Source organism: Ambystoma mexicanum, chromosome 2q, assembly GCF_040938575.1.
Source record: "Ambystoma mexicanum isolate Mex_15411 chromosome 2q, UKY_AmexF1_1, whole genome shotgun sequence".
In the NCBI taxonomy this organism is placed as follows: Eukaryota; Metazoa; Chordata; class Amphibia; order Caudata; family Ambystomatidae; genus Ambystoma; species Ambystoma mexicanum.
Genome location: NC_090924.1, coordinates 892,358,751 through 892,378,695, shown reverse-complemented (window position 1 = coordinate 892,378,695; position 19,945 = coordinate 892,358,751). Strand labels below are relative to the sequence as shown.

The 19,945-nt window shown below is 45.6% G+C and overlaps 1 protein-coding gene across 4 annotated transcripts in view; it reads right to left on the bottom strand.

The window, feature by feature from the left end:
• ARHGAP21 (Rho GTPase activating protein 21) overlaps nt 1-19,945 on the bottom strand; it is a 1,630,902-nt gene that overhangs the window by 1,029,352 nt on the left and 581,605 nt on the right. For all 4 annotated transcript variants that reach the window (XM_069648161.1, XM_069648162.1, XM_069648163.1 and 1 more), the window contains exon 6: nt 4,291-4,345. In XM_069648161.1, the coding sequence (XP_069504262.1) occupies nt 4,291-4,345 (55 nt within the window). The remainder of the gene's footprint in view (nt 1-4,290; nt 4,346-19,945) is intronic.

Genomic DNA, 19,945 nt, shown 5'->3' with positions numbered 1-19,945 from the left:
TCAGTTGCTCTTCGCCTCAGCAACACCTGCCTCCCTGAAGATTGCAAGAGGCAAGAAAGCGCTTCGAGAAGAGCAACTGAACTGCAGAAGGTACACAAAGCTGGGAACTAGAGTGCGCGCCTCAACCCCTCTTTTTTCTACTATATATAATGTGTTCACCAAACCATTGTTTGATGACTTGGACCATCTGGATGTCACCTACACTAACTATGCAGGTGATACCCAGATCCTTATACCTCTGACAGGAGACTATGAGAAGGATCTAGCCTTGGTCAACAAAATCTATCTCATCATTCAGGCCTGGATGGCAACACATGGTCTGTGCCTGAATGATGAGCAGACTGAGCTGCTACTCTTAGCCACCCCCTCCAATCAGAAGAAACTGAGCAATAAATGCCTCTCTTTTATCATTGATGGCAATGACATCAAGGTAGCTCGAGAGGTAAAAACCTGGGGTTTCTATTTAGACTCCTCTCTGAGTTTACCTAAACAAATTAGTGCCTCAGCGTTGGCGACAGCTTACAATTGTAAGTTGAGCCACCCCTGTAAACCCCTTCTCACCACAGAAAGTTGCATTACGTTGGCTATAGTTCTTACTTTTGTCAAAAAGTCGACTACTGTAAAGCACTGTACCGTGGTGCCAGCAAGTATATAGTTAATAAACTCCAGAGCCTCCAAAACAACACACTTTGAACAGTCCTGGACATCTCCAGGAGACAACGCATCTCTGTGTTTAGACATGACAATTGGCTATCCATCAACGATAGACTACAACTCAAAACAGCCTCCCTGACCTACAAATGTCAATAATTCAGCCCCCCATTACCTAACTGAAAAATTCACAAAGTTCAGCTCTTCACGACCCACACGGCCAACTCCAGATGTCTAAGAGTCCCCAGGTTCAAATTGAAAAAAGCAGGTGGCAGTAGTTTAGGAACACAAAACAATGGCCTTTGTGGATGACATGCTCCTGGCCCGTTGAGCCTGGAACATTACCTCCCAGCTCTCCCAAGGGAAATAGAGCAAGTCGGGTCCATCTCCGGCCTAATAATCAACAGGCACAAATCAGAAATCCTAAGTCTGACGGCGAACCCAGCAATGGTGGACAACCTGGCCCACTCTACCCACCTGAACAAGGCTATTGACAACATCACATACCTAGGGATCAGACCAACACCCTCAGTAAAGCAGCTATACAACACCAACTATCCAAATCTTCTAGACAAGCTGAAGGCAGACCTACCAAAATGGAACACCCTCAACATTTCATGGTGGGGTAGGCTGACTCATCAAAATGTTGGTCCTACCGTACATACTTTATTTTCAAACGCTCCCGATGAAAATACAGAGGACATTCTTCAGGGCACTCAACAAAATGGTGTCCGCCTTCATATGGCAACACAAAACACCAAGAGTAGCGATGGCAACATTAACAGTGCAAAAGAATGAAGGAGGACTCACTCTCCCCCCCTTTCGTAGGTATTAAGGAGCACAACTGAAAAGAATGGGTTGAACAGCCCCACCAACATATTTGGGCACAAAAGGACAAAAGTAGTGGCCTCCCCACCTCCGTCAAACCTATTATGGCTGCACAAACGCTACAGACACCCGAACACCAAAGTCAGTGAGGTGATGGGAGTGGAAAAGGGAATAGAAGCATGCGACAGCAATCAAAAGAGGAACTCTTTTGACATACCAGTCACCCTTCACCCCTTTGTTAGGGAACCCGGATTTCCAACCAGGAATGGAACAGAAAGCATACAACAGTTGGATACAGTCTGGGTGCACTGAAGTATGTGACATGTATAAAGGGGCAGGCCATCATGACATTCCAGGACTGCAAAAAGGAGGTGGGGGAAAATTCCACAGAAGAATACCAATATACACAGCTAAGGCACTGGCTCCAATAAAGAGGCCACCACAAGACAGTTGACCCCGTTTGAAATATACATGACAACAGACACAGGCTCCCACAAGCTGATCTCAAACCTATACAAACTTCTAAACGAACAAGGAGAAGAAATCCAATGGAAATGCATGAAGTGGGAGAATACGCTGGGAGAACCAATAACATGGGACCTGTGGTAAGAATTATGGAATAAAATATCCAAGCTGCCGCACTCCATAAAGCTCAGAGAAATGTGTCAAAAAGTCCTCCTGCAATGGCACTTCACCCCAAAGAGACCTCATGCAATGAACCCCGCCACTAGGGACAACTGCCGGCTAGGATGCTCAGCAACGGGAGACTGGAAGCACATATGGTGGCGTGGTCTGTCCATATCAAACTTTTAGGGGGAGATAAAAGAGCAAGTGGGGAACATGGTACAAGGAGCCAAGGGACTGGAAGACATGGTATGGTTGGCGGGCATGAGAGACCCGAACCAAAGAGCATACACAAAAACACAGAGGAGTGATGAAGCTGATCATAGTAGCATGGCTGACAATGGGCCATTACTGGAAACAAAAGAATCCACCCACGAAATTCGACTGGCTACAAAAAGTGTGGAAATTCGTCTCTATGGAATGTATGACATGCAAAATTCAGGGATTCCTGGAAATCTTCAAATCAGACTGGGGCAATATCCTATCCTACCTACAGAGTGAGTATATGCTCCAATGGTGCCCGCACAATATCAGAATCTTGGACATTTTGTGATCTTACACACAGCAACATACTATGGACCCGAAGCCACCCTCCGTGGGGGGAGGGAAAGAGGGCGTTGGAGGAACGGGGATGGGGGGAGTGATTTATGTTGATATGAAAACATGTAAAACTAATAAAAATATATATATATTTTTTTTAAATACGGTGTACAGATAAAGGAGAAGCTGAACTGTGTGTGCAGGGGCTTAGGCAGCATCATAACTTTTGGTCATCTAGCAGTTAGCCAACTATGATTAAGTCCCTTCCTTGCCCTCAGGGGATTTGTGGGAGTGACCCTTGGAACTGGGCCTGCCACCTGCTACAGGATGTGGGACCAGAGTGGTAAGGGAACATTCCCTTATTCTCCACCCCACGATGCCAGGGACTTGGGGCAGGAGACCACAGAGTGGATTTACTCCTGTTGTCATTTGTTTAAATCCTTCATCACACCTGTCAAGAGAAGGACAGGTCACTCACATGTGGACCCTCAGACACAGGAGCAAATAAAGCCAAGAGCTTTGACCTAGACTGTTAACAAGGCTGTGTTTGTGTGGAGCCTGTGAATGAATCGTGGTCCTCACTCACGGCTCCACAAGTGCACTCTGACATGCATACACAGAGGAAAAATCCAAGATGGGAGGCCAATCGGTTAAAAGGGTGGGTCAGAGGGGCAGGATGCAAAGAAACGAAAAAACTAAATGCAAACAAGTTTTCTGTAGAGTTAAGCAAAATGGACAAACATCTCTTCCCACTAGAATCCATGGCTGTGCCTCTTATGTGGCAAAGTATTTAAGGGCAAAATATCAAATCTAAACCTCGTGATCAAAAAATTGATCCCTTAGATAGGGTGAATGTAACAGATATGTCAAACACTATGGCTAATTTCATATGGGCATGTCTGTAAGGCAATAGTTGGCCTGGGGTCAAATGTAGATCCTTATGTGGATATCAAGACAGCAAGGCTTTTCTAGCCTGTATGCTGTATGCAGGAGAAAATTAGCTCCCAGATCCGTGAGGCTGACCCTATCTTACAAAGCTAAATTAGCCTGCGTCTCTGTTCACATCTTGATCTATACTCTGTTCTGCTACAATATTTCTGGGCAACCGCACAACTCCGGGCTGGATTATTCCCTGTCCTATGTTCCCTTTGAGACTGGTTTCACTACTGGGGGTTCCCCAAGTTCTACTTCCACAACTATCCTTTGATACCGACTACTTTCACCAGGATCCATATTCACATCCAAACAGATTTTCATGGTTATGCTAGCACACCTTATACTCCACACAACTGTAAAGGAAAATGGCAAAACTTAAAACTGAACACACATTAAGATTAATGTAACTGGTACAAGGGATCAATATCAAATAGGAAAGTAAATATGTATAGCCCGACAAGGCATATGAAGCTGACACAAATAACAAGTCAAAAACATTTAAATTAGGCACTGGGTTTTTTCACATCTATCAACAGTTTGACAAAACGTGTTGAGAATGGGGCACCATTATGCGAGTGACCAGTTATCCGCATATAGCATCTTTCAAAAAGGATACTAGTGACAATAGACTACACAAAAATAAGCATTGCTTTTTTATCTGTTCATTAAAGCAAAAAACACCAATACAGTTTTAAAACGTATACAACCTACCAATTGAAGGATGTCTTCATCTTTTGGCATTACACTAAGTTCCAGCACAGAGTCACTAAAATTTCAGAATAATACATTAGGTTATTGATGTTCAGAACATTTAAGACATACTTTCAATAGGCATTTCGGGCATAATCATCCTGTTAAGTAATTCATCACAGAGTAAGTGAAGTTCATATAAATGGAAATTTGATTCCTGTGAAAGTTGTAGGACTGGTTACTGAACAGATGTAACAACCAGACATTTAAATCAACACGTGAGATCCTAGTTCACTGGCAATCAGACAAGGGTTGGTGCAGTCCCCATGTTTCGATAATTATCAATAACTAATTTGGGGAGAGAGCATCAAGGTATCTCCCCAGCAAGTAGTTAATCACAGCACTATCAACCCCCAAAAGCCTCCCACTTTGGGAGGCACAAAGCCGACATTTCGAGCGGCCTCAAGAACACATGTGGGTCCTTGATAAAGGGCAAGTATGTAATCAGCAAATGTTGAACTGGAAGATAGGTCTATGCATCCAGCTGCCATCGACTTCCATTCGGCTTCCGTGGTCAGGAAGGAGTGGTGTGGTACTCCCTCGGGTTTGAAAATCTATTGTGTTGTACAGCTATTTTTAGCAAAATTCTGCTACCTTAAGGAGAATTTGAAATACTTGCGCAATACTGCGATAACGGTACCACGTCACCTTGCTAGCAGGTTATCATAACGCTGAAAAATCAACAATGATATCCCTAGTTGAGATCTACCAGTCCTAACTCCGAATATTTCAAAATTAAAACAAACATACATAAATCTTGTTTGCCATTGCTCAGGAAATTTTATCACATAGGGTTGTCTAAAAAATAAATAAAAGGGGTATGGAAAATTATGAACATGAGCTGTTTAAAAAGTGTCTCACTCGAAGGTGCAATACATTCATGTTCCAATCCCATATTAGGACCGTTTCCCAAAATCACTAAAAAGCCATTTGAAAAAGTTTGTAAAAGAAAAACTGATTTGAGATGGCGTAAATGGAATCTTAGCATATTACATTAAAAACATACTCTCTCCTGCCTCTAACAAAATGCCTACCTGGGGAAGCAGGGTGGCTGGTTTGGGCAACCTTATTTTGTCAAGAAATGTCAATATTGGAAGCATGCTTGGCATACTTTCTATGTACTGTACACGTTCTGATTGGACAACCTGGATTGGAGTAGATTTTGGTAAACCCAGAAGACCCTACCAAATTCTTCCTTCCGATAGATTTAACAACTTTGAAATAGTAAGATGTGTAATTTCAATCCCATATAGTAACAACCATCTTCTGTGAACATAGTGGATGTGGGTGGTAACAATGAGAACCCTCCATAAATTGGAATCATAATTTTGTCCATTGTAAAATATATTTGAATCAAACTGGCTTCACCCATATACCATGTAAAGGTTTTTTGCACCCGACTAGGCTGAAGAAACTGAATAATGGAGCATTTCTCACAGTTGATTATTAAGTTGTACAGAATAGGCAATTATTGCTTTTAGTTTCTACTGCAACCCAACCTGCGTCCTAACTAGTAAGATTAGGTCATCTACATTTGTAACACATGAATTAAATTGACCCAATCTAACTGGAAAGTTGCATACCAAATTCAAAGAACAGCCAACATCGGGTAAGTAAGGCTTAAACAAAGCCAGTGCACATCCCTGTTTAAGGTCAGAGTATCATCTGCGTCCAATCTATCCTGAATAGGGTTTCAATTCAGTTTATTGGACCGAATGTGTGCTGGTTACTTTTAGAATGTCCATGCATAGTTGAGGCAAATGCAAGTATCCAAATTATAAGACACTTGGAGCCAAGCTGTCCAATACTTTGTGTGGATTTCAGTGCAGTATTTGCTGTTTTGTTTACAGATTTGGTATTGCCTTGTGCAATTGTTTTTGCATATTTTTGTGGATTCGTGTTACAGGGGGGAAAGCAGAAGTAAATATCCCGGACCATGTCCCTCAAAAGACATTGCCTACTGATCTTGGATCTGGGTAGCAGAGGGCCATGTTTATGCGTCTTGCAAAGAAGTCCATGTTTGCTTTCTCTGCAAGGTGAATAGCTGAAAGTATTTGAGTTCACATTTCTGTTCTTGTAGAACATGGCGACTGAGGTCCTCTGCTAGGTGATGTCTATCCCTAGTACATGTTGAGCTTACAGAGATAGGTTTGTTCACATGCACCAACGCCAAATCAGTTGTAGAACAGTATTAGTGAATGTATTCCTCTCTGCTAATCTACATGCAACATAGCCGTTGTGTTGTCAATCTTCAGGAGGACACAATTTGCCTGCATTTGGATGTGGAAGATGCATTAAGCTAGGGGACCCATCATGAGAAGTTACTGAAGTGTAAATGTGCCTCGAGATGTGTCCATGCCACTTAAGCTTGGTAGTGTGGAGGTGGGCTCCCGACCTTGTCATGGAGGCTTCAATTGTAATGGTTACTTGAACCAGGAGAGATGAAAATGGGCGTTCCTTACTTTTGTTGGATTAGTTCCACCATTTTAGTGCATTGATAACGTTTTGTCTCATCGCTAGATATTCCCAAAATCCAGCTGCTTGCGACAATTATGCGCTGCACCATCGCTGAAACTGTTTTATGTGCAGTCTTGCTTGTGGCACCAAATGTAGACACAGGATCCCATGACCAGCAGTTTCATTTCCTTTTTCAAAGCGAGTGTATTATCCCTTTCTTTGGGTACCAACAAATAGTCTGAATATACTCCCTTGTCTAAATGTGTTATAGGTACCTCCTCTACGCCCCCGACCCCTTAGCAAGAAAGATGGGACTTCTTAAGCTGCACCCTCTGAACAGATTTCTGCAGCTGAAATCAGGAACTCTATACAGGATCCATACCTTACTGTGCATAGGACACACTGAACCATGGGGCTTGCCTCCCTGTTGTCGTCAAATAGTATGCTTTGTGAGGAATCCAAGGGTCTCCTACCTCATTTCCCTGTATTATCCTCCAACCAGGTGGCCAGGGAAAGGCCAAAGCTGCCAGGTCTTGACCATGGGAGTGGATGTTTGAGGTAGGACAACATGGGGTGGGGGGCCGGTAACCTTGGGGAGATGAAGTGAGGTACCCAAGAACGATGCATGGTATCCCCCTTTCCCAATGTTCCCATCAATCCCCCAAGCCTTTTTGGGTTGTCATTCCTTTCCTGATACTCTCATTGCCTTTGACATATATACACACACTACTTCGGTACTGGTACAAGGAAGAACACAGTACACCACTTTGTTACTAGGAAAAGGAAGAGGCAAGAAAACAGCATGTCAGACTCGGACTACGCCAGTGAGTAAACTAGTATTTGGTGAGCCAATCATCATGGCGGGAGGTTTAAAAATTGATAAGTTAGTTACTCACCGTAGTGACAAACGTACCTCTAGTCCATAGTCCACTTTTGGATAAATGTGATGGCCTTGTGCCCCGAGTAGAGCTGCCAACAAGTTCATTAGTCGTGTAAAGACCCACGGGCAGAGTTGAGTCCATAGGACAGAACTCTATTGGAAGTGAAAACCCATGATCCTGAACCACAGGAAGGACTGATGGGGTTCCCAAATCGGGAGGTGCAGGTAAGCATCCTTCAGATGCAGGAAGCACATCCAGTCTCCTCCACACAAAGTCTCTGCAATGAAGGCTCGAGTCTTCAACTTTTGGAGGGGGAAGGGAAAAGTTCAAGAAAGAAAGGTCCAACACAACTCTCAGGCCAGCCTAGTTCTTTGTGTATGGCAAATATATGGGAATAGAAGACCCTGCCTCGACGAGAAGGTGCGACTTCCTCCACCGCCTGGCTCCCTACGGGCAAGTGGATTTCCGCCAACAGTGTTTCTGTCCCAATCTGTGGGAGCGGAGGGGAGGAAGGAGGAAACAGGAATGGGTAGCCGGAAGACCGTGGACACTACTGAAAGGATCCATGGGTCAGCGAACCTTATTCGCCAGGAGTGTATGAAAAGGGCAAGTCTCCCCCCACCGGAGACTCGATCTGGATGGACCCGTCATCGCTTCTTTCCGTTCGAGGCTGGTGCTGAGGAGGGGGGACTGGAAAATCCCCTTGTTAGCCTCCCTGTGCTGCTTGCACCAGCGTTAGCTCGGCGACCTGTCGGGTTGCCTCGACCGCCTCTCCTGGAAGTACCTAAAGCTCCAAAAGGACCAATCCATGTCAGAGCGCTGGTGAGCCTGGCTGTAGGTCTTGGGTGTGGACTTCGTTAAGATAGACAAGGGTTTAGCTGCCTGGGAGCTATTCCTTTTCTTGTCTATTTCATTGCACAGCGGAACTGGTCTCTTCCCCCCCCCTCCTCAAAGGGCAGGTCGAGGATGCGCTCCTGCGCGTCTGGGTTGAATTTCATTGCCCTGAACCAAGCTGTACTCATGTCAGTGGCAATACATATGGCTCTGCCCGAGGTGTCAATGTGGGCCACCATAGATTCCATTATATCCTGGTCCACATTCTTGGCCTCTGCCAAAACTGCCTTGAACCTTGCCTGGCTGTGTGCAGGTAGCTCTGGAAGGAAGTCTGCGATCTCCCGCCACAACGTGGAGCGTGGCATTTGAGTAGATCTTTTTACCAAAGGCCTCCAAAAGCTTTTCCTCCTTACCCAGGCGTGCAGAAATGCATGCAGCTGAGTAAGACTGGTCTGTAGTACAGCGATGCTGCGGCCATAACAGAAGTGTGGCAGGGGGTGCAACGACAATAAGAGGAAGTCCCCTTTCGTATGCCTTTATTTAGCGTCCAGGGGCTTATTAGTGGGCTGGGTGGAGTGTGGTTTGACCCAGGCCTTTTTGGCTAGGGATTCCACATCCTTCTGGAGAGGTATACCGGTTCTCGTGGCCGGACGAAGTGTAAGTACTTCAGCAAGGACCCCCCTCCTTGGGTTGGTCCACCTGGTATGCCAAGATAATCGCCCAGACCCGCCAGCTTCTCATGGAATGCTTTAGCCGACGATGGTGTATCTGGATCTTCCTCCTCGTCCATGTCCGCAGCTGTGTTCTGGGGGAGTAGGAGGACTGCTGGGCTGGGCAGCTGTGGCATGCCGACTGGCAGTGCCGGGGGCTGAGCCGCCGTGATTAGTGCTGGCATGGGAGCCAAGGGCTGATATGGATCCAAGAGCTGGGTGTTGCCTGTCTGGGGGGAGGGGTTTCCTACTGCCAAATCACTGAACTTCAGTATTATGCAGGAGTCCCCACTGCAGGACTTGTTCGCCACCAGTCTGGGTTTGGCTTTTCAGCCCCAAAACACCACTCCAGGCATAGCGGTTGCAGCAGCTCCTCCTCCATGTTACGGTCCCATGCTGTTAACCTATTCCAACCTGAACAGGCCTTCGTCCACACCACGGCAGCCAGCCAGCGTCTCTTTATCCGCACCCCCGGTCGACCAAGTACCCCGCAGTGCCATGCTGTCCACCATAGGTTTCTCCCGGTTATCAGCGGTGCTCTCCTACAGGTCATGTAGCTGGCCTGTCTTTCGCTGCTCCAATTCCCAGCCCAGGGCTCTCCGCACCTCACTTCGGTCGTCTGGGCATCCAAGTAGGCCAAGACAGTCCCAGCCCGTTCCGGCAGCCATCTTGGAGCCGTCAATCTCTCCCCACCAGCAGTCAGACCGACCCTGCAATCGGGGCATCAAACTTGCAAGTTGCACGTCGCAAGTACTGCACTCTACGCCTCTAGAATTTCCCCGAGTTAAGGCACGACTCAAAGTCATGATTACTTCATGAAAAAGCAGGATTTTCCCAGGATTTAGACGGGTGTCCCGAGAACTCTGGAAAGCTACATGCTCATGCCTTGGCTGCTGGCCACGCCCACCGAACAACATCTACTTGCTTCTGGATTGGCTCTGGAAGAGGTCTTTCTGGTTGCCTAAATTCTGTCCAGATTTTCTGAAGATAAACTGAGATGGCCAAGGGCGAGCTGCTCAGGAAATATGCTGCTCAGATGAGTAATCAAGTAGTAGAGCGCAGGACCCCAACCTGCTGTTGATGTAGGAGATTTATGTATTGCCGGAAGGGGAAAATCGAACCATCCCTGCGACCTATCAGGCGGGAGAACCAAAAGTGGGCTGGCCCTGAGGGGGCATTAGAATTGAGAGTACTCCTCCTGCAGTTGTAGAATCCATCCAGGACCCTGAGTAGGAGGTTATCCTCCTGAGTAGGTTGGCTTCTCAAGTCATCGAAAATCACCTGAAAATCAAGTGTATTGGCATAGAGAATGCTCTCCTCCTGGGATCAAAAGCAATGTGCCTTAAGCAGTTCCAGGGTGGACCCCACCTGAACAACCCCCACATGGGAGGAGACCATCATAACACATTCCTCTGGGTCCAACTGCAGAAACAGCACTCTGAATCAGATTACTGAGGTGGCTACAAAATGCTAAATTGGGGTATAGTAAGGCTGGAATCAGAATGTGGTCAGATTGTCTGTCGATTGGTTCCAGGAGCCGGCTATGTGCAACTAGATGCATCTCATTTTCAGGCGTGCCAGCGGAAAGAATACTATGCATGCAGCCATCAATCCTATCGTAGGAGCCCCTGAAACCACCAAGCGGAAGTGGACCGTGTCTGCTGAAAATGACAGAAGCCAAGATATCCCCCATCCTTTGCTGAGAAGGGAAAATCCTTGCAGCCTGAGGGTTGCACACAAATCCCAGTAAATTCAATCTCTTACAAGGAACCAAGGTTGATTTCTCTGATGGTTGATGGAATATCCCAGATTGAAGTGTGTGTCAGTCAATTTGGCTGCTTGGTGTGCAGAAGGGACCAGCCAATCGTTCAAGTATGAATAGACCTGTATCGCCCTCAGATGAAAAAAGCTGGTGACTGTTCAACAGTTTGGTAAAGAGTCTTGGAGCAGAGTTTAATCCAAATAGAGGGGCGTTTTAATGAAAATGGCTCCGGCTGATGGAGCCTCCAGAAGCTCTGATGGGGTTCACGGATTGGAACATGTAGGTACAAGTCCTTGAGTTCCACAGCGCAAAAAAACAAATTAACCGCTTAAAAAAGATCCTAGAATCTGGCCAGGAGCAAGTATCTTGAATTTCTCATTGAGGAGAAAAAGATAGATGGTAGAAAAGTCTGGGATTGCCTGCAAGCCAGCCTGGATTTTCTTGGGCATAGAGAACCGATGGGAGTATTAGGCCTGACCCTTGAGGTTCCACGAGAACAGCTTCTATGGCCTCCTTGGAGAGGAGCTTGTTGACCTCTTCCAGGAGAAGAGTGGAACCGATCTGGATGAGGGGAGGACAGAGCATAAAGAGACACCAAGAAGGCAATAAGATATCCTGTGGAGACTATGGAGTGTGTCCAAACGTCCTGAGAGATGGTCTGCCAATGCAAAAAGTGAGAGGGGAGCCTGCAGGCGTTCTGAGGGTCTGGCTTGACCTGTCATTTTTGCTTAGAATCTGATGGAGCTAGATGGGATCTGGCGAAGAAGCCTTTTGAAGAGGGGCGGAGCTACTTCTTCCTATGGCCACAGATCAAGGATTGCTGATGTGCACACTTGGAGAAGACTACCAGAGACTTAGTGCTGTGGGTTGAGGTCCTCCTTTTATTCATCTCGTCACTGGATCGATGAAAAACAAATCCTGTCCAAACAGAAGGCCAGAATTCTGTCTTGCACCTCCTGTGTATACTGACATTTGCATCCATGCCCCTTGACGCAAGTCAGCTCCAAAAGCCAAGTCTATACTGGAGATATTGATGTGGTGACAGAAGGTCACTGAGCGACAAGCTTGGCCTATTATCTCAGATTTAAAAGCTTGCTGAAAGCCTGTAAATTGACAATTCCATTCCAAAGCTCTGTGTCTTTAATAGAATCAAGAATCCCTGTGCTCTAAGTCTGGGCAATCTTGATTCCATGTCAAGACCGGAGGAGAGCATAGTGCTTCTTCAAAGTTGCTCACTACTGCCACTGCTAACGTAGAGACAGGATTGAACTAGAAAGTCCTAAAAGTGGAGTCGCTAGACCAACCGGCCGCATTGGGAATGTCCTGCAATGACACCCCTACAGTGAATGCTCTGGATGCCATGGCTCCTCTGAGTGAATGTGCACCAAAAATATAATGTCTATTTCTGCTAAGGCCAAAACCTCTCACTCATCTTGCAATCACAGCCACTGCCACCGAATGAAAGGGTTTCCTAAGCGCAATTATTAGTTGCAACACCTCTTGCGGCCTAACCTCGGCTGAGAATCTTTCCTACTCAATACATTGTACCCCACACAACTCGCAAGTTCCGGTAAAAGAGATTGCATACAAATTACCGTTGGTACGCCTTGCGATGTTAAACGCCACACTGTTCGGATAGACAACCTCCCTGTCAATCTCTAATGCTTTGACATCCAACACTCTCCTACATGACACTAGACATAGCAACATAGCCAACTTCCTGAATAGTTGCTGTCCTGATAGCTGGTCGTTATTCGGCCATCGTGACTATAACTCCAACACGTTGACACCCCATAACATAGTATACTTTGGTGGTGGCGGTTTATCTTCACACCCTTCAGTAGTAGAACAGCCGGGTGTTCCCCCACAGGGGTGCAGTCTACGTGCTCAAGCCCAGCTGAGATGGCCCAACTATAAACCCCTATTGATCAGAATGCTTTTCCCTCTTGTGATAGTGAGGCCAGACAGTTCAGTATCTGTACTAAATGGGCAGAAATGGGATAAACACTGCTGCACCCAACAGGCCTCCAAGCGCTGCCATGCCGCACCATAGCTCCTGAAAGTGAAAGGGGCCCAAGATCCTCTGATGAAAAGAGCAGCTTGTTCCAAAATTCCCGGCATATCCCAACTTTGCCCAAAACTCTGCAAGCTAGTAGTTGGGAGGCGCCTGTAACACGGGATGAGGATGCCTGTTGGGTCCGTTAGCAGGTCCTCCTGCGATGGAATCATACATGAGATATTTAATGAAAGTTCCATCAGAACTGGAAACCACGCTTGCGATTTCCAATCGGGCGCTATCACCAGGACTTCCCCTTTCTTTCTGCGAAACTTCACATGAGTCCTGGCTATCATAAAGGTGGGAAGGCGTAGTGGGTCGCTCCGGCCCATCCCTTAAGGAAAGCATCTGTGCCCATCCCCTTTGGGTCTAATCTCCAACTGACGCATTTGGGTTACTGGGGGCTCTGGCGGGTCCTAAAGAGGTTTGTGTGCAACATTTCATACACATTTCGTACTCTGGAAAACTGCTCTGTGTTGCATCCAGTCGACGGAGTCCTGCAGGTAACGAGAGTTCCAATCTGCTACTACATTCTGAGCCCCTGGCACATATCCCTCTGTAATCGAGATCTGCTCATTGGCAAATATAGAATATCATTAGTTCTATATGATGGGTATGCAGAGTATAAAAGTTGGGCTAATCATCTAACATGAGCACAATAGCTACCCACCATGTTATTCAGAACCTGGCAAAGGTGCATTCCTGCCACGCCCACTGAACGGAAATGTGTGAATTGGGGATTTGTTTTGGCAGCTAAAAGAAACAGAATCAGCCCTACCTGCTTTCTATAGACCATCACTTATAGCCAATATGTTGGCAACAAAGTGCAACACATGCAGGTAATCGGTAAGGTCTAGCAGAATGAATTCTTACTTAAGCTGAATCGAGGCAAAGGTGATATGAAACATAATTGCAATGCTTTTTTCGGCATCAGTGAGTAAAGCAAGCAACTTTTCACTGTGTACATGAACGATTTTGAATCAGTCTTTCAAAACTCGAGTTGATCAACTTCTGCACAAAGCCAAATATAGATCAAGGACCAGTTTTCCAAGAATACATGCTTCTAGTATAAAGGTTCACAAAATAAAGTCAGGCAACCATTTGAAATGGGCTGGCAAGAAATGAAGCCTAAAACCAGGTAATGGCACACCACCATTTTCAGAATTCTTCACATAATCTTGAATTTTAGGAAAGATGAACAAGTTAGTTACATACCCCTGGTGTCAGTCTAGAAAAATGGATACCTATCATATGTGACCGCAAACGTATTTTGATGACCTTGAGCCAACCGTCTCATGCACGATATGATAGAATATAGGTTTCCGAGTTTGCCAATTAACGGCCATTTTGATGTAACAAGAATCGCCATTTTGTTTCCTAACCATTGCTCATTGCTTTCTGTTCTTATTGCTTTGCAGTACATTTTCTGCTTACACTGCTCGACTGTAAAACATTGTTGTCTGCACGTGAAAGGACAAGGCCGCGAGGATAACAAAAGTTCATCAAAACAACGTAGGCAGCGCCAGGAACAATGCCCGGCTCACTCCCGAATGTAGCCTTGAAGCAGAGCTGCAGGGCATTTAATCATTTCGCAGCTGCCAGCCAGTCTGGTTATATGGTAGAATATGTTAGAATAAAGCAGCTAAAGGCGTGAATTATGCTCTTCTTACGGCCCCCCTTTGCTGAGCCCCGTTAGAGCGTGTTGGCTCCCAGGACACGAACAGCACCTTAGATAGCAAGGTCTGGAATGCAACTCTTCCCCCGTATGTAGCTCGCTTCCAACAACTGAAAGATGCCTCCGCACTCACAAATTGCAAATTGTTACTAGAATAGATATTTGTAGGAGTCATAGTTGTCGAAAGTTTCCATCATCACACCAAGTTCAAAGAAACCCAACAAAGGGGGGTGTTAAACATGTCATAGTTGATTGTTTGATATGCATTTTGTATATATGTAACTGATGTACGTAATTCACTCTTGCGTCCCTCGAGGTCTAGAGATACACGTCGCGGGGCGTGAGACCGAGTTGGCCAACTGAGACTTTTGCTTTGCAATAAACCCTAGCTTTGGGAATACAACCTCGTGTCTGGCGTATCTTTCGTGGGTGGTGACTCGCCTTGTTTCCATAGACGTAAGAGACCCCTAGGGGCCCCTTTCAAGATGGCGCCCGAATAGGGACCCTCCCCCACTTGTTCCATCGCATACGTTGTAATTGAGTAAGGCGGAGAACGTCGAGGACGGGACGATCGAGCCGGGATCGAGAGGTGTTCAGGGCGCCCTGTAGAAGTGATGAGACTCCTTTGCAGATCTGCACACATCTGATCCCTGATCGACGTGCATGGCTAGAGAACAAGGCAGCGAGGGTCCCGAAATGAGGCAGAAGCCAAGAAACGCAGACACGTCGTCATTGGGTGCGTCAGTGGACTACTTGTGTCCGAAAGGACAAATTAATTTATCAGGTGAGTCGTTCCCCGATTTAAAGTAATCCTGATATTGGTAAGGTTGATTAACCGGGGGGAAGGTTGAAACATGCCTGGGGTATTGTCCACCCTAGCAGGGTTTTTCCGCTGTGGTAGACAATCTTTGGAAGATGGCCAAATTGCACCACCTGGATGGAGTGGGTGCGATAATATTCTGCGAGACTTGGCATAGGCAAACCAGAAAGCAACAAGACCATCAGTGGCCGATTAATGGTAGTTTTGAGATAGCGAGAATAGATAACTTGGAAAGGGTGTTGATAAGAAAGCGTGTCCTTCAGCATTTGATATTGTTAAGGACTGGAGAAGGGAAGCAATGCTCCGATTTAGAAGTAGAGCGAAGCATGCGCGCAGGCATACATTGAAAGGTGAAGTAGCGGAAGAGAAAGTAGAGGAGGAGTGGACTAAGAGTCTAAGGAGGTCAGGTAGGCGTGACCAGTTGAATATCAAAAAAATATACCCACAACGAGAATTACACATAGCAGATGAATTGATAGAAAATATATTGACCCATACAAAACAAAGCCCAAGATCAGAAGTGAGGCCAGACACGTCAGTAACTAGTGCCCAAACCCCGCCCTTAGCCCAAACTCTCCCTCCGGTAGCTCAAGCCCTCCCACAGCCACAGACCGCGCACGTAACACTTCCTATTAGCCAACCAGGCCCACAACAGACACTCCCTGTTCCCATTGTCCCATCCGCACCTCCCGCCTTAGACACAGACTCGGTACCGCCCGTTCCTCCCGTGGTTGAAGTTGAAACCACGGGGGCGAGAGGCGGGACTGAACAACGGGGAAGCACGAGGGTAACTCGCAGTGCGATCAGCAAAGAAAAGAAGGTGGAATTACAGCAACAGGCAGAGATGTATATAGACGGGAATGATGGGACGGCAGCATTGGCTTCGATGTATGACTTCCGAAGAAGCAACGAAAGGCAGGTAGTGTTGGAATGCATGGGTGAATATTTGGTGGAGCAATGGACACAGTTAATTGGGAAATTACCAACGCAGCGATTTGTGGGGTGTTTTTACCCATGCATCCAAGCCCTACCACAACACTGTGCATTACTGGCATTGAAAACATCATGATGGCCAGAACTCCCCAGAAAGTGCACAGGGAAAACATGAAAAATAGGTTGCCATCCATTTTTGCCTCTGTTAATGTTAATACAAGAGACCATGGCCAGGCCCTATCTTTGGCTACACACAGAGCAAAAACCAGTGCAAAGAAATATGGTGCTGTTCAAAATCCGAAATGTATTAATTCAAGACACCTCCCAAAAATGGGTGCAGTACCATTGCAAGCCACTGACCGGCGCTGGCGCTCTATAAATCCTGACAGGAGAGCTGTCTTGCAGAACTGTTCAGTGAACAGAAGGTGGTTTTATGTAATTAAAAGTTCAAAAGACTTGCTTTTCCTGAGAACTCTTAACACCTCAGAGAACCACACAACAGCCCAGCATATCACATGGCCCTGTTGATTGAGAGGGAGGAGTTTCCCCTGCAGCCTGCAGGACACAACACAATAGACCCTTTCAATTGAATAGAAATGCAGATTAGGGTGTAACTGTCAACAGCTGCCCTGCCAGGAAGGAGAGGCCTGTGATCTCTGACTCACCAAGTTCTGGGGGGCGGGCCAGACTGGTATGTGAATTCAATTAAGGGCAAATGTATGTTCGATTAAATTGCTTATAAAATCTTGTATTAAGCTCACAGAAATGTACAATTTGGGGGTCCTTAATATGGAAAATGCCCTCACGATTTGAGACCAAACTCCACTTTGTGCGGTGTTCTGGGACCGAACCCCGCTATTTATTAATATTGCAGACACAGGGTTTATGCTAGAGACATAGTAAATTACTGTAATATGCTCAGGGAGTGGGTACAGGTCTGTGTAAAGAATTTATGAAAAACCAATGTTGCTAAAGCTACCGAAAACGAAAAAATGTTGGCATTTCTTAACCCAAGCTCTTAGAAAGATCAGAGTTGGCCAAGAATGTACCTTAACCTCTTAAGTGAGGTTCCCCCCCCCAGTGCCAATGGATTTTTTTTTAAATCGCGGTATTCACCGCCCAAACCCGCCAACATTTCCCCCCTCATTAACCCCTTAAGTGCCACCGACGAGCCAGCTCGTCGGTGGCAACCTGGAGCGGTTTTTACCGACGAGCCGGCTCGTTGCTGGCATTTGAAGGGTTAATTCATCTGCAATGTGTACATGTAATTTCAACAAACTGTATCTGGGAAATGTGTTTTGGGTAAAATTGATTTTTCTAAGTAAATGCAAAGGGGAGGATCCTCTGACTCATAAAACATACCTCATCACAATGACACTCCATTCCTTCCCCCAATCAAGGGAGAGAGGAGAGCTTGGCCAATGACAAGTTGTGGAGGGCAAGCTTAGTTATGCCCACGCACACACCCATTTTCAAAACACATAAAAAGAGACTGCTTTGGACAGGCAAGACACTCACTTTCCATTTTTTTGCAAAGCACTCTGCCTGACCAGACAATATCCAGAAGCACCAACTCCAGAACTTAGAATCCAGACTTCAGAACTTTTTTTAGCAGGCCTCAAATTCTTTTGCAAATTATTCAAGCAGCCGGGCTGAGCTGTTTGATTCTGGCTAGAACCTGGTACCAGTACCCAGAAAGCAGTGCTGTATCCAGAATCCACTTGATCCAGACCAGCAGAACCAGAGACCCAGACCAGACTGCAGTGCCGCTAGCAGACCCAGACCAGATCGCTGTGAGCAGAACCAGTACCAGAAACCGCCAGAAGTCCAGCCCAATCCTGACCCGATCCGTGGCGAAGTCGCATTCCTGTCCAAAATTAGGAGCGAGTATCCAGCCAGAACTGTGCAGAACCCATCTCTTAGTTTAAAATAATCTGATTCAAAACATTTGAACCTGTCCAGAACTGCATCATAGGAATCGTGTGTTCATTCTGTCATTTCAAAGCTGTAAAAGTGTAATTTTGTCATTCTGAAGGTTACTTTAATTTCGAAAAACGACCTTCACAAAATCGTCCGTATCTTTGGAACCACGTGTGTTAGGAGCGAGATTAAACTCTCATTTTAAAGCTAAGATTCTAAGCTTTCCAACAAGCCTAAAACAGACTATTCATTATAGTGTTTCCGTAATCGCGCTCGACGCACTCGGAAAAGGTGCCGCGATTTGCGATTTGGTCCAATTAGCTCCTGTCAAAATAGCCTCTTTTGCTTGAACTGCTAAAATTCGTTTTCAACCTACAAATCCCTCATTGAGCATTGCCAGTGTGACTTGAACTAATCTTAAATAGCTATCAACTACCCTGAACCTCCTACAGGGAATTAAAATCATTTTTTGCATATTTTTCCATTCTTTGCAAATCACACTTAAAGTATTTTGCCTGTGTTTTAAAATCATCCCTGTGATCTAAGCTTGCTAGGGGGGGAACTGAACTACTTTTGATTGTATTCCTGAAAACTGTGTGCTTTACCTCCTTCTCATTATATTGTATAAAGGGGAGGGGGGGGGAGTGAATTGCCACAAGGGGAAAAGTGAACATATCTCTTGTGAAACCCTATCAGTTTATTTCTGTACTGAATTCTTTCCATCATTGTTTTTCCTTGAAACACTAAAATCATTCTCAGTTACCTTTTCCTTCCTATACCAATTCCGAAGTAATTAAATAAGCGTACAATTGTAATATTATCCATTGTTGATCACTGTTATATTCATAAGTGTGATATCAAATATTAATTATAAAAGTGTGATATATTGTTTACATTCTCAATAAACCTTTTAAATTGCAAAACAATCCTACTTCTTGGCTCAGTGAGGTCAGGGGGATTCAAAGAGAGGGGCGTTATATAAGGGTTTTTCATCCAGAGTATAACTTGTCATAAAAATATATAAATAAGGGCTTCCCTTGGGCGTCCCAGACGAGGCACTGACTTAGTGGGATTGCTGAATTGAAGTCACTTGACAGATTGTTAGATTTGAATGCATTACCACGCTGTAGGGAGAGGGATGAAGAAGTGAGAGAACATGTATATGGACTTTTTGAACTTAAAGATTAATTAGATAATGATTATGCCGAAATGTTTACTACACCTGGGTACAGGAGTAGGGATATCGGGAGACGTAGGAAGGAAACTGTAGAGCCATATATACAACGACATTCAATGTCGTCAGTGCAGAGGGGCGACAAGTTGAAAGTATGCATACGAGAAGCGTTTAGATGGATGTCGGATCCCAGTATCCCCACAATGGAGATACATGAGATATTTGATGAATATTCCATGCCCATGAAAAGAAAGCACTGCAGTCGATGGCTGAACATTTATTAGACAAACATATAAAAAACGATAAGGCAAGCCCACCCGAAATAATGGCAGTATATAAAAGAGCACTAGAACGAGGGACAGGAGAAACAGCCCTATTGCTTGATCTGGGAATA